Source organism: Tasmannia lanceolata, unplaced genomic scaffold (genome assembly GCF_043159265.1).
Source record: "Tasmannia lanceolata isolate RefF3 unplaced genomic scaffold, GAP_Taslan_0.1 ptg000018l, whole genome shotgun sequence".
NCBI classification, from domain to species: Eukaryota; Viridiplantae; Streptophyta; class Magnoliopsida; order Canellales; family Winteraceae; genus Tasmannia; species Tasmannia lanceolata.
This window is the reverse complement of record NW_027518695.1, coordinates 67,616,920-67,631,892: the sequence shown is the minus strand read 5'-3', so window position 1 is coordinate 67,631,892 and position 14,973 is coordinate 67,616,920. Positions and strand designations below refer to the sequence as shown.

The 14,973-nt window shown below is 37.6% G+C and overlaps 1 protein-coding gene and 1 pseudogene across 1 annotated transcript; one reads left to right on the top strand and one right to left on the bottom strand.

The window, feature by feature from the left end:
- Positions 1-1,041: 1,041 nt before the first annotated feature.
- LOC143851084 (STS14 protein-like) lies at positions 1,042-1,674 on the bottom strand. Its single transcript, XM_077360405.1, has one exon. It carries the CDS (start codon positions 1,652-1,654, stop codon positions 1,112-1,114), a length of 543 nt encoding a protein of 180 aa, XP_077216520.1. The 5' UTR covers positions 1,655-1,674; the 3' UTR covers positions 1,042-1,111.
- Positions 1,675-14,466: 12,792 nt separating this feature from the next.
- LOC143850640 (STS14 protein pseudogene) lies at positions 14,467-14,973 on the top strand (annotated as a pseudogene).

Here is a 14,973-nt window from a genome sequence, read left to right as displayed (position 1 = left end):
CTTTCATTCACTACCTGTATTATTTTCGTTTAATGAGTTCCAACACTATTCTACTGCATGTCTTCAGTCTACCAAAACCAGAAGCTGGGAGTTGATCAATCTTGTGTTTCTGATAATTCTGAGATGAAGGGATTGAGCCAATAGCTCAATGGTAAAGGCTTTGCTCTTCAACCTAGAGGTTGATGGTCCCATTGTAATACAATAAGGCACCCCCACTAAGGCTTAACGGGTCCTACCTTCGATTGATCTCAACCGTCCACTTGATTGGGTTGGCTTTGGATCTCCTGTGATAAAAAAATCGCGTCAATCATCTGATCTAACATCCAGTAATGTGTATCTGGGTTGAGTTGAGGCCCATTTTGGCTACTGGATTCCAGCGTGCATAGGCCCATTTTGGTTATTGGATTCTACGGTGCTGCAGCCGAATTTTCTCCAAATTTTCTCAGGTCAAGAGGGAGGGATCTTAGCTACGGTGTTTGTCCGTAAAAATGCAAGACTACTATAAAGTAATCACTTATATAATCCCTTTTCAGTGATTGTGTTTCAATTTTCTTTTAATTAATTGTGGCAGTAATATAATCAGATTGTTGGTTAAATTGTTTGTGGTTGGTTAAGGACCCATTCTTCTAACCTTTCTGGTGAGTGCTTCTGGACTTCTTTTTTTGTTTTTTTGGTGCACCCTTTTTAAGTTTAGCTAAGGACCATCGCGCTTCTGAGCTTTTTTTGCAGCACCTTTTTTTTAAGTTTAACAGGGACCGTTGCATTCTAGACCCGATTTGTCTTGTCCCACTTCACACGCGCACATATTATATGGTGATTAGGGTTGTTATATGATATGTTATTAGGAGGCAAGATGGTAGCTTAAGGTCACATATGGAACAAATGATCTTTACAAATTCAATGACTGGCCAAATAGCAATGATCAACACCCTTGATCAGTTGTTTTATGGGAGATGTTCTAAACCCTTGAAAATCAATGGACATAGATTTAGTTTGTTTAAATCCATCATTGAAAGAACAAATCAAGAAACCCCCAAAAGAAGAATGTAACATAACACTTTTTATTCTAGTCTTTAAAAGCTTTCATCTACTAAAATGTATAGCTCTCTCTCTAGTAAGGGCTCTCTCCTACATAATTCCCAGGGGGATCATACAAGCATATAGTAAGAGAAGGACCCATCTTCCCACAACTAGCTTGTCCACACCCTACCTCTAAAGTCTTCCTCCATACCACCTGAGTATATACACCACATTGCTGGTTTGGCTCGCACGAGTTATTAGCATGGTTGTAGAACTTCTTCTCATCGACCCACAACTCGACCGCTTGACTCGGTGTCATCAACCCGCCACTCCAACTCTGGTTTTCACCATACTTACTCGAAGACATGTCTGCAATTTGGCAATTCTTCTTGTCTCTTTGGTATCTCACTTCCAAGCTTGCACTGGTGGCTAGCTTCTGGCTCCATGTAAGGGGCTCTACACCTACGGCAGCTCTCGCTAAGTTGTGGTGTGTGAGGAACTCTGTGGTGGCGTTAGGAGCCACCGCACTGTCTAGAAGGCGGTGGCGCGAGCCGAGGGCTGAGCCCATGCACATGGCCAGGGCTGCCCAAGCTAGGAAGAGTTGCATGAGGGCCATATTTCTTGTGTGTTCCATACCTTGGAGGAATGGAGCCTTATTTATAGGCATATGGCTGAAGGGAAAGTGAGATTCTAATATGGTTCTTGGGATATTGTCAATTACTAAAGTACCCCTACTTTTATATTGTGTTTACATGATGCCATTGGATTGACCTTTGATTACAAGAGTTGAGCACCTGTCATATAGTATTAAATTACCAAAAACTACGTCCTTTATCAATGATTTTAGTTCGATTTGGGACGAAGCAAGGTAATAAATCTTTAGATTTGAGGGCATAATGGGTATTTTTGGGGGGTAAAAAATCATGTTGGTTTTCAAAGGTTAATCTTGGATCGAAATTTTCACCTAAGAATGGTGAGTTAATTAAGGGGCTGTTGGATCTAGGGAAAAAAAATCTTGGACAAAATATTCCTTAGAAAAACAAATTAAAGAGTCTTCCAAGAATATTTTTTGTTATAGAAATTAAAGAAAATTTTGATTTTTAAAAAAATCCATGAAAATAAGTTAGCCAAGGTAGGAAGAGTTGCATGAGGAGGGTCATATATTTCAGGTAGAGAGTAGGGCTGCAACAGGGTTGGGTTGGGTCGAGTTTTTCAAAACCCTAGCCCAACCCTATATCCCACTATCTCGGCCCTGACCTAGGAACGAAAAACCTCAACTCATTGACCGCCCATAGGGCTCAGTGCGGCCCTGGTCCCGAGGTATTAACCCTGAACCCGACCCGGCCATGAGTTAGGGCCTAAAAAATGAACCCTGACCCACCCTCAGGGTATGAAAATCCAGCCCAGACCCTGTTTGGGCTCAGGACGAGTCAGGGCTGACAGGGCCAAACTTGCACCCCTAGTAGAGAGGATTATGAGATTCTAAGCTGGTTCTTGGGATATTGTCAATTACTAAAGTACCCTTACTTTTATATTGTAAATTACCAAAAACTACCTCCTCCATCAATTTAGGTCGAAGCAAGGGACTGTATCTTTAGATTTGAGGGCATAATGGGTATTTGTAATTTTGCAATGAGAATTTATGGATGAACTAGGGCAAAGCATCACACCAACCCTAGATGGGTCATTGGAATATAGCTGAAAACAATAAAAGTGAGATAAGAGGGTGGGCGAAAAAGCTGATTGCCATTAATGGAGGCAGTAAGAGAGTCATAAAAGAAGAAGCCCACGTGATATGCTTTTATGATGGTGATAGTTTTATTGCAAACCCGTGGGCGAGAAAGAGATAGTGGACAAAAATCAAAATCAAAATCAAAACCTATTGTCCATGGTCCCACACTCTTCAGACTGATTCTAGACCATTGATCAAGCAGCCTAATTGTCCTTGACCCCACCGAATCAACAGTCCCTATGACTAAATACATGTGCCACATGACACTTAGTTAGTCCCACCCTGAACAGGCATCCATGCATGAGAAAAAGAAAATTTTAATATGGAGCAAAAAAATTTCTCTACCGGGCCCCACCGCAGATGGGTCCTAAACCAAAGATCTCAAGCAAAGTGATCTTGACCCTCCACTAATGGTTATGATCATTTGAAAAGTGGTCCCCATCCGTACTTCTACCCATCAGAAATTGGTCAAAATAATTTCACTCTTTTTAATAATATGGGGAATAATAAGATGAGAAGCCTGATCTGGGACCCAACACATGTCATTGAGTCCTTCATTTGTGGGTCCATCATTTGACCTAAGGTTCAACGCAAATGCAAAATAAAACTGAGAAATTAAGGGTGCGTTCAGATGGAGAGAAACAATCTGACGACGGCTCTTTTGGTTGCCGAATTGTGAGAGAGAGAGAGAGAGAGAGAGAGAGAGAGAGAGAGCCGTCGTCAGAAGAAAAAAAATCTGACGACGGCTCTTTTGGTTGCCGAATTGCCAAATTGTAATGCTTTAGGCAACCTTTCCTATTTTCCAGAAAAACCATCTAATAATAAATTAGTAGCTACCATATTAGTAGTTATCCCAAATTAAAAGTGGCGATAAACCCAAATTAATAGGGAAAATTAATTGGGCAACATGCCTAATTTAAGGAGGTATGAAACGATAATGTGAAAGCAAGAAATAATGTGAAAATTAGGAAATAATGTCATAGAAGTGAGGCCTCATACACGGAAATATTGTGTTATGTCTTCTGTGTATAGAAAGGTTAGACGTGAATTTTCGCGATTTATAACGTAATTTATGGAGAAAAATCTATGGATATTTATAACGTAATTTAAATCTACAGAGATTTGTAACGTAATTTATAGCGTAATTTAAAACGGACGCAGAGGGGGTGCCACGAGGCACCACCACGGCTTAGAGGATTCTGCTTTACTTATATATACTAGTGGGACCAACCGTGCGATGCACGGTTTGGAAGTTAATTAAGATTGGAACGAAATTAGAAGTTTATTAAAGAACAAAACTGATTGTGGAAAGAAATAGTGAAAGAACAAAACAGATTTATACCATCTAAGTAGGTTACATTAAGAGCTACAAAGGATGGGAAGAAAACAAATACCTCTTGAACCTGCAAGCATTAATCCGAATGGACATAGAATACGGTATATCCAAGATATAATCCCTATAATTTAATGAAAGAAGAAAACATTACGGGTCCAACTCGGGTTAGGTTGGATCGGGTTGAGGCCAACCGTAACCCAACCCAAGATAGCATTCCCTCAACCTGAGCCAATCCGACTCAATCCGACCCAATGACCCCAACATGAAAAATGCTATAACGCAAAGAAAATCAAGAGAAATTAGTGGACGAAGGTTGGGATCAGGTTGGGTCGCCAAGGCCTCCACCGTAACCCACCCGAAATTAAATCGGGTTGGCTTTTCCCAACCCCAACCCAACCAGAGGAAATGCCAACCCAACCTGAGCCAAAATCGGGTTGAACTCGTTGGGTTCGGGTTGAGCCCGACCAAAGTTCCACCCCTAGAAAACGTGTGAAATTAATATGGGTGACAAAGATGACTTCTATTGGCATCGTCGTGTTTACATAGGAGTGGATCGAGATGGAGGGATGCTTAATGGTAGCTTGACAGTGGGATATGGAGTGGATAGCTATGCCCATATGAGTTTTGTGAGCTCCCAAACTTTTCCAGAAATTCCTTCAACCCAATCAGCAGAGCCTTATATACACAGTAGCAGACACACAAAAGATTAAAACATGGTTAATCAATAGATGAAGCTAAATAGAAAATTAAGATTATAATGGGTTAATATGCTATAATCAGTGGTTCTTAAAATTTTCTTACTATTTGCTCTGTTCTAATCAATAGATGAAGATCGTCCTATGTTATCATTGATCAAACTCCAAATAAAAAGATACTCATCCCTTTCAAAAAAAATATGAACAAATACAACCATAAGTACAACAAATTATAACTTCAAAAACGCATAGGCACACTAACCAACCATCCTGTAAATGGAAAGAAAGCCACATCCATTCCAATGGACACGGGGAGAGGGGGGGTGTTAAATCTCATCACATCTGCAAAAGAAGAGATAATTGAATCAATGCACCTTTTTTTGGGGTAGGTAAGCTTAAATCGAATTTGCGACCTCGAGGTTGAGAATCAATGCACCTTGGCAAATAAATAACACTCAACAAATGTAAATTTTGAACCATACATATAAGTTTAAAAACCGCCATTTGAAATATATATATATAAATCTCAAAAGTGAATACTTAATTTACCTTTCGACACTACACTGTTTGCAATGCAGAAACCATTGCCCTAATCATATCCTTCACAAATGTCCTCCCCACAATCATCTACATGTGTAAAATATTATTCCAGATTCTTTCACTTACTGACCCTGAAAAAAACTTCCACCATCAATTGAAAAAAATCTATGAGGACCATGCAATACTCATAGAGTTTAATCCTATGCTTAAATGAAATTTAAAGAAAATCTTATTGACAACCATTGACCAATTAAATATTCAATGAAAAAAATTAATGGTTACCAAACATGACCTAAGGGTTTATAAAACGCATAAATCAATAAACTGGGTATAATAAACAATATGGAGAAATTTATAGAACTGGAGAAAAAAAATTAAAGTCCAATTATTTTTCATGTAATAAAAAAAAAATCAACACCAAGTCAACTTTTATATGAAGTCAAAATCCTCAATCAAAAGATTCAAAACCATCAATTATTCAACACAGAAAAAAAAAACAACATCTATGAGAAAGAAAACAAACCTACAATTAAATTTAATAGCAACAAAATATATGTAAAGGAGATTTCGTTTCTATTTTAACTCACTAATCTAATCGTGAAGGTATAAAAAAAAAACTTAAACAAAAAAGATAAGCTCAAAATAGAGAAGGATTGTGATGTGATGACGCTTGAATTAATAACACTCCAATTAATTTTTAGAAAGGTAGATTTTTAGTAAACAATCCGATAATATCAATTTGATAAACTGCAGACTTTTAGGAGGTTTGTAGGAAAAATTCCAATATAGCAATTTGATTTTAATTCTCTAAAAATATGCTCTCTCTACCACCTAAAATTTTGGTATGAATGGAGGAGAGATTTGGAGACGTTGCTTGATGGGTTGGGTAGTCTTTAACAATATGTAAACATTGATTAATGCCATTTAAAGGAGCTATTATTATTATTGGAAATGTTGGGTTTTATAAAAACTATAAAAATCAAGTGGGTGTGGGAATATCATAATCCAGCCCATAAAATTCTTGAGGCACAACCTATTTACATTGTGGCCCATCAAATGGACGTTTTGGATAAACACATGTCACTAAATGCAAGCTTACATACCGTATAAAAACTCTAAAAATTATTGAACTATGCAAGCTTACACACCGAATAAAAACTCTAAAAAGTTGCCAAAATTCCTCAAGAGAGAATTAGATAGAGTTGCTAATTTTAACGGATTTAAAAAGGTTGATTATTACGAAGAGTCAAATATGGAAACGTTCTATGTATATAGAGATAAATTTAACAGCAACAAAATATAGGTAAAGGAGATTTCGTTTCTATTATAACTCACTAATCTAATCGTGAAGGTATAAAAAAAACCTTAAACAAAAAAGATATGCTCAAAATAGAGAGGGATGGTGATGTGATGACGCCCGAATTAATAACACTCCAATTAATTTTTAGAAATGGCAGATTTTTAGGAAACAATCCGATAATATCAATTTGATAAACTGCAGACTTTTAGGAGGTTTGTTGGAAAAATTTCGATAATAGCAATTTGATTTTAATTCTCTAAAAATATGCTCTCTCTTCCACCTAAAATTTTGGAAAATCTGCTAAAAATATGTCTTCTTGATTGCACGTACACCCACGTATGTGAGTAAAAAAGGGAAATGATGAACAATATATGAACATTGATTAATGCCATTTAAAGGAGCTATTATTATTATTGGAAATGTTGGGTTTTATAAAAACTATAAAAATCAAGTGGGTGTGGGAATATCATAATCCAGCACATAAAATTCTTGAGGCACAACCTATTTAAATTGTGGCCCATCAAATGGACGTTTTGGATAAACATATGCCCCTAAATGCAAGCTTACACACCGTATAAATACTCTAAAATGTTGCCAAAATTCCTCAAGAGAGAATTAGATAGAGGTGCTAATTTTAAGGGATTTAGAAAGGTTGATTATTACAAAGAGTGAAATATGGAAACGTTCTATGTATATAGAGATAAATTTAATAGCAACAAAATATAGGTAAAGGAGATTTCGTTTCTATTATAACTCACTAATCTAATCGTGAAGGTTTAAAAAAAAATTAAACAAAAAAGATAAGCTCAAAATTGTGAGGCATTGTGATGTGATGACGCTCGAATTAATAGCACTCTAATTAAGTTTTAGAAATGGCAGATTTTTAGGAAACAATCCGATAATATCAATTTGATAAACTGCAGACTTTTAGGAGGTTTGTAGGAAAAATTCTGATAATAGCAATTTGATTTTAATTCTCTAAAAATATGCTCTCTCTACCACCTAAAATTTTGGAAAATCTGCTAAAAATATGTCTTCTTGATTTCACATACACCCACATATGTGAGTAAAAAAGGGAAATGATATTTCAGAATCCGAATTTTATGAGGTTTCTGATAATGGCAATCTGACTTTAAATTATTATTTTTTCTGTCAAAAGAGGATGCCACCTAGGATATTAGCCAGATGGGGAAGCTGTCCACGTGGGTGTGAACAGTGAAACCCCCATCCAGCTATTTTATAATAGATATATAGGACTAGTGTTTTTATTCTAAAGAAATTTGACTTGGGGAGTTAAAAAAGGCATATGAGATGATGGAAATCATAATTCTACCTTTTTCTATGAGTTTTTCTTGTTTCAAGGTGTCTCACTTTCGTGTGTAGTGAGTTTTTTGGGTTTCTAGGTTTTACAAGTTTTAAATAGTGAAGAGATATATTCTCCCCCTTTTCTTTCTGGGGCCAGCCCTACTAGTGTATTTCTAACTACTCTTTTACCATACAAGGGATTGGACCGGGAAAGAAAAGGGGAAGAATATGTCATTTCCTTTTAAACATTTGACGAGTTGTGATAAACAGCTCTAAATTTGTTTAGAAACTACTGAATATATAATTAATATTGGGTTTTGGTGTTCTCAATGTGTTCAAGTTTAGTCAACATTAAAGTTAGCTAAAATTGAAGTCGCCATGCTTGCCTTTATGTGAACGATGAAAATAATTGGGGAAGTGACATATTCGCCCACTTTTCTTTCCCGGGAGTGTATTAATGATTGGTCTTTTTACACTACAAGGGGGTGGCATGGGAAGAAAATGGGTGAATATATTATTTCCCTAAAAATTGTAGTGTAAAACTAGTCTGTGGGGCTATCACAATCTACATTAAGCATATATAATGGAAATTGTAAACAAGGCACAAGCACAACAATATTACTTTTATTACTTTTCGATGAGATTGTCTACATCCACAAGACCACAACAGAGAAACCATCAAAAGTCTTGGCTTCAACCACTCCGTACTCTACTGTTAATCTCTTCTTCTTTTTTTGTAAGGGACGCCATAAAGAACTCTGCGGGGTGGTGCAGTTAACCAGTGTGAAAATCGGCTGCTTTTCGCTATGCTTGAAGAAGCAGAAGAAGAAGAAGAGGAAAGAAGGTCTTCAACGTAGACCCCAAGATTTAGAGCAAGAAGAAAGCCTCGGCAGGGAGAAAGAAGTAAAGATCCTGATCGATATACAAAGAGTGCAAGTCGGGCTCTTCCACTACAAGTATAAAATATTTTTTTATGGGTAAGCTGGGGTTAGGCCGACCCCTACCAAAATATTCAATAAAGAAAGATGATACAATATCAGCAGCAATACCATTGTCCAATCCTTAGAGTAATGTCGCTACTAACACCTCAACATCATAAGCATCATGAAAATATGCCTCTGCAACAACTACTAAAGAGACACAAATCACTTCATTTTTAATCATCCATCGAGCTAGTAGAATCACTACCTATCATCCTGTTCACCACTACACGATACAAACCATCTTATTTCTTTCATCACAACCATACAGCTGTATGTGATTTTTATGGGTTCTTCCATAACTGAACATGTGTAACCCTTGGAGTAGTCCAACCAACCAAGAGAGTATTGGTAAGTGTTGACCATGCCTTCTCATTATGGAATTTCTATTGAAGCACAATGTCTCTCTTTATTATGGAAGGCCAATAGTGACGGAAGCAATATAGAAGGTTGAAGCATGCCATATCTGTTAAATATAGAGTGCCACTCTAACAATATACATGGTTGCCTTATTGAGTCGACCTTGTATATTGTTAGAGTGGCATTCTATATTTAAGAGATATGGCATGCTTCAACCTTCTATATTGCTTCTGTCACTGTTGGCCTTCCATAATAAAGAGAGACATTGTGCTTCATTAGAAATTCCATATTGAGAAGGCATGGTCAACACTTGCCAATAGAGACACTATATTCTTATACACCCACCCAACTAACAGTGCATACTACTCTGATATGTGCCTAGATGGGTCCCACTTAGATTGGAATAAATTACTTTCTTATTTAGAGAATAAGATCAGATCTAGTATGATCTGATACATTTAGTAGCTTGATAGATTAGAATACTAATTAAGATTAGTATAATCTTTATTTAGTTATTTTTATTCTTATCATAAGATCTTTCTATATTTATCTTGGAATGCTTTATATAAGCACATGCTACTGTAATGGAAATCAAGGAATGAAGAAATCTATCTAAGAAATTGTGTCTTTTTGCACAAAGGAGGATTGATCCTTCCCTCGAAGTGGATCAAGAGGCCGATTTTCCCTCTAAGAAGATTGAATCACGTTACGAACCGATTCGGGTTTTTAACAATTGATATCAGAGCCGTCGATCTTGCGCCATGGCTGCACCTTCTGACTTTTGGGAATCCATACGTGAAGATCTTCAGAAGATCAAAGCACTTGTTTTGGAAATGATGAAAAGACAAAAATAATTTACGGAAGGCTTAAAAAAATCAGCTTGACAATGGGGAAGCCCTGCACGATAAAAAAGAGGCGGCAAAATAGAAAAAGAGGAGAAAAGAAGAAGGCGGAAGAAAGTAGATAGAAGAAAAACTGAAGAAGCCACAAAAGAAAATCGCTGTTGATTTTCAATGTCCTCGAATTCTACGAGTCCGCCGCCAAAAAATATGTCATCGGCCCGTCCAACGCCAACGTAAAGATCCTCGCCCACAGCCATCCGTGCATCACTATCCAGACCATTGCAAAAAAACGTAACGAAAGAGCTTTCACAAAAGGCCCAATGATATCAGTTTTAAAATGGAGCCGCCTAAACTCTTGATGATGACATAGGTAATGATGACTAATTACAAGACGAAGAGAGGAAGAAAGGGACACAAGATCTCATTTTTCACTAACCAATTCTTAATCTCCAACCTTGAGGACAAGGTTTATTTCAAGAGGGGTGGAATGATACATGCCTAGATGGGTCCCACTTAGATTGGAATAAATTACTTTCTTATTTAGAGAATAAGATCAGATCTTACTAGAACAGATATATTTAGTAGCTTGATAGATTAGAATACTTATTAAGATTAATATAATCTTTATTTAGTTATTTTTATTCTTATCATCTTTCTATTTTTATTTTGAAGTGCTTTATATAAGCACATGCTACTGTAATGGAAATCAAGGAATGAAGAAATCTATCTTAGAAATTGTGTCTTTTTGCACAAAAGAGGATTGATCCTTCCCTCGAAGTGGATCAAGAGGCCGATCTTCCCTCTAAGAAGATCAAATCACATTATGAACTGATTCTACTTCGTAACATACTCCATCGAATATTTTGATCTTCATGATCATAAATCTCTACCATTTCAAAAAAAAATAAAAATGATCATAAATCTATGTGATGTTGCAAGTCAACTTGTCCCACTTCTCTTGGAATGAAAATAATCTCTCTTGGAGAATATATGAACAAATCAATAGGAGTTGCGAATTCAATCATCTCAAAAATTGAATCTTCTTGGAGAGATTGTGAGGACACTTCCAGCCAAGTTATTGCCACCACCATATTTCTAGCACCATTTTTCAACTTATTAGCCTATTTTGGACAATGTTTCAGGCAATACTACCTAATGTGGCCATAGCTATTGCAATGCCAACATTGCATGTCTTTCTAGTTTATGAATCCCCTTTCATATGGCCTTTCTTTTATTATTAACACAAACAACCAATTCATGATCTTAACTATCATCTTAGTTATGCCTCTTTTTAATCTTGTATGATAAGAATGTCATTGTGATTCTTGTTGCTTGATTGCACCCTTCTCAAACTGTAGCATAGTCACTAGATTATTGTATGAACCAGCAAGATAATCAAGAAACAATAAGTCATTGTCTTCTTTCTTAATCTTTTCATCAACCTTGTAGAGCTCCTTGTGGAATTGATAGACAAGCCCTTAGTAAATGATACGTTCAAAGATTTCTTCCTTTCTACAACTTCAACCCATATCATTACCTCTTAAGATACAGTTGATTGGTGAGTATTTTGTAATCAAAAGCTTTCTACATTTTTTTTTATAATTTTTTTAATTCTTATTTCATATTGTTGTGTGACGCCCTGACCCCAATATGTAAATATTATCCATTTTGGGTTTTCCCACCCTCCCCGGTTTAATTTTCCAGCAACACTAATTGAGCTCGATCCACTCCACGGGCCCCGCCCCTTGGAGATGCTGAAAATACGTCTAAATAACCCAGGAACTTTTCCTCATTTTCCGATGCGGGATCTCACAATCCACCCCCTTGGGGCCCAATGTCCTCACTGGCACAACGTACTAGAGGGAGGTCCCACTCTGATACCATTTTGTGACGCCCCGACCCCAACGTGCCATCCTCCCTGGTTTTGTCTTCCAGCAGCACTAATAGTGCCCGACCCACTCCACGGGGCTTGCCCCTTGGAGATGCTGAAAATGTGTCTACACATGGAGAGGGAGAATCCACATATAGAGCCTAGAAAATTTTCCTCCCTTTCAGATGTGGGATCTCACATGTTGAACATAAAATTATCCACAAGATAATTGAATAGTAGTGAAAACCCTCAATTCAATGTCTTCCCACTCGGTATTACGTATCGTATCTGTATTTCCATCATTTTATCTTCAATTCGCAAGAATGGAGTGTCTCGCTCTAAAGTGATTCCATTCCCATGTTTCGCCTGACCCAACAGAAGGAGAAGGATGAGAAGTAATGAGGAATACACCCTAAGTATTAAAATAGATGATCTAATTACCCATCTCCATTAGGGATATTCTCTGTAGGCAGAATAAGCTAAGGTTTATTTTATCCTTAGGCTTGCTATCATTCGTTCAGCTCGATTTTTTTATCTTGATAAAAATACTATCTGAATAAATTGGTAAATAGCAGATGAGATAATTTCAAGAAAAAATTATCCAAGCAGGATAGTCGATCCTGAGAAAACTTTATCTACGGATTTCTATCTCCTTTCTATCTCCACCCAGAACAACTCTTTATGTTAGATCACTTAGATGTGAGATGTGAAGGGGTTTCTGTTTTTTTGGTTTAGTGGAGATTTTATTTGGTGTGTGTGCCTGAAGTCTGGTATTTTTCAAAAATTACATGAGCCCACTTCATAGGATGATCCAATCCGTTCATTTGTTGGGCCACAGTGTAAATAGGCTGCACCGTGAAATCATTTTCATAATAAGATCCTAATCCTACGACCTATAGAGGTACTGCACAATAGAGAAACCTCTAGCTCTGTTTGGATGGCTCACGTGTGACTGAAAGAGCATGGACATCTAGTACTTTTCTTCGTCATCTAGCTTTAGCATGTGACTAGATAACGAAGAAAAGTCCCACATTCTTCGCAGTTTCCACGGTAAGGCAGCCAAACAGTTCCCACATTCTTTACGCAATTGACATTGTAAAGAAATCTGCAAAAAGAGGCTTCCCGGCAAAAGGAGAGGACTTGTGTATGAGTGTGAGCACTCCGGAGCTTCAAGACTCTATTCTCAAAGACAGTGTGGGCACGGTTTATGCTAGAATGTAATCTTTTCCTTTTTCTGCTGGCTCCTTGGGCCTAGCCTCTAGGCTTCTTAGCCCTTCACCCATTATGTACTATCTTCTTGCTTTCTAATATATTATGGTCGGGGTCTTGCCTAACCCCAGCTTACTCACCAAACAAAAAAAACACAGCTATAGATTGGAGGGTTAGGATCATCCTATGGATATGATTTATTGGTACAATCAAAATGAAGATGGAATTATTTTTCCACATCTAGTATTCCTTCTTTAACTCCCCAAGTTTCTTTGGGAAAAAAAAGAACACTGCTCTTCAATAAAACTGCCACTATCATAAAGCACATCATGTGGGCTTCTTTATAAACCAAACCAAAATCTGGGATTTGCTATGGACCATTTTAGAAAGGCATTTCGCGACTGGCAGTTGCATGTGAGAGCAGCCACCGTGGATGAATTAAATGAATAAGACAAAATGTTCTCAAATTGCCTCTGTGGCTGCTCCCACATGCAACAGCCAGCTGTGAAATGCCTTTCTGCATTGATCCCTAGCAAACCCCCCAAAATCTTAAAAAAAAACTAACACATTCACGTGCCTCCATTCATGTCAATATAGCTATTTACCCACTTTTTCACCACACTTTTACTATTGTTTTCAAACATCTTCTACTGACCCATCTAGGGTTTGTGTGATGCTTTGCCCTAGTTCACCTCATAAATCCTCATTGCGAAATTACTAAAATCTCCCCTCTATTTTTTTTTTGTTATTCTCTCATTCATGCCCAATTAAAAAACCTGGTGGAGAATGTTTGCCGAGTGCAACCTTAATTAAGGGGCTGTTTGGATCTAGGGAAAAAAAATATTCCATGGAAAACATTATAGTCTTCCATGAATATATTTTTTCTAGAAAAACAAGGAAATTTTTTATTTCTAAAAAGAATCCAGGAAAATGAGTTAGCAAAACATTGGGCGCATAAAGCTGTAATACCTTCGATAACAAACTTGATGGTTGAAAACCACATATACCCATAATGCCCTCAAAATCTAAACCTATAACACCTTGTTTGGACGCAAATCTAAGGTGAAACCTTTGATAGAAGAGGACTCTTTGGTAATTTGCTCTCTATGATAGGTGTCAATTCTTTTTATCAATGGTCAATCCAATGACTTCAAGTAAATACAATATAAAAAAAAGGGTACTTTAGTAATTGAAAATAACCTTAGAATCTCACATTCCTCTCTTCCATGTCTATAAATGAGACCCAGTTCCTCCAAGTTATAAAACACACATAAAATATGGCCCTCCTCATGCAACTCTTCCTAGCTTGGGCAGGCCTAGCCATGTGCATGGGCTCAGCCCTCGGCTCGGCTCCTAACGCCCCCACCGAGTTCCTCAGACATCACAACTTAGCGAGAGCCGCCGTCGGTGTAGAGCCGCTTCGATGGAGCCAGAAGCTAACCGCAACTGCAAGCTCACTCACGAGATACCAAAGAGACAAGAAGAATTGTGAAATTGCTAGCATGTCTTCGATCATGGGCAAGTATGGTGCAAACCAAGGTTGGAGTGGCGGGTTATTGACGCCGAGTCAAGCGGTCGAGTTCTGGGTAGATGAGAAGAAGTTCTACAGCCATGCGAGTAACTCGTGTGCGCCTCACCGTCAATGTGGTGTATATACTCAGGTGGTATGGAGGAAGAGCTTAGAGGTAGGGTGTGCGCAAGCTAGCTGTGGAACGATGGGTCCCTCTCTTACAATATGCTTGTATGATCCCCCTGGGAACTATATAGGAGAGAGCCCTTACTAG

Coding starts and splice junctions, on each gene's coding strand:
- LOC143851084 (XM_077360405.1), bottom strand. CDS start 1,654: ATGGAACACACAAGAAATATGGCCCTCATGCAACTCTTCCTAGCTTGG.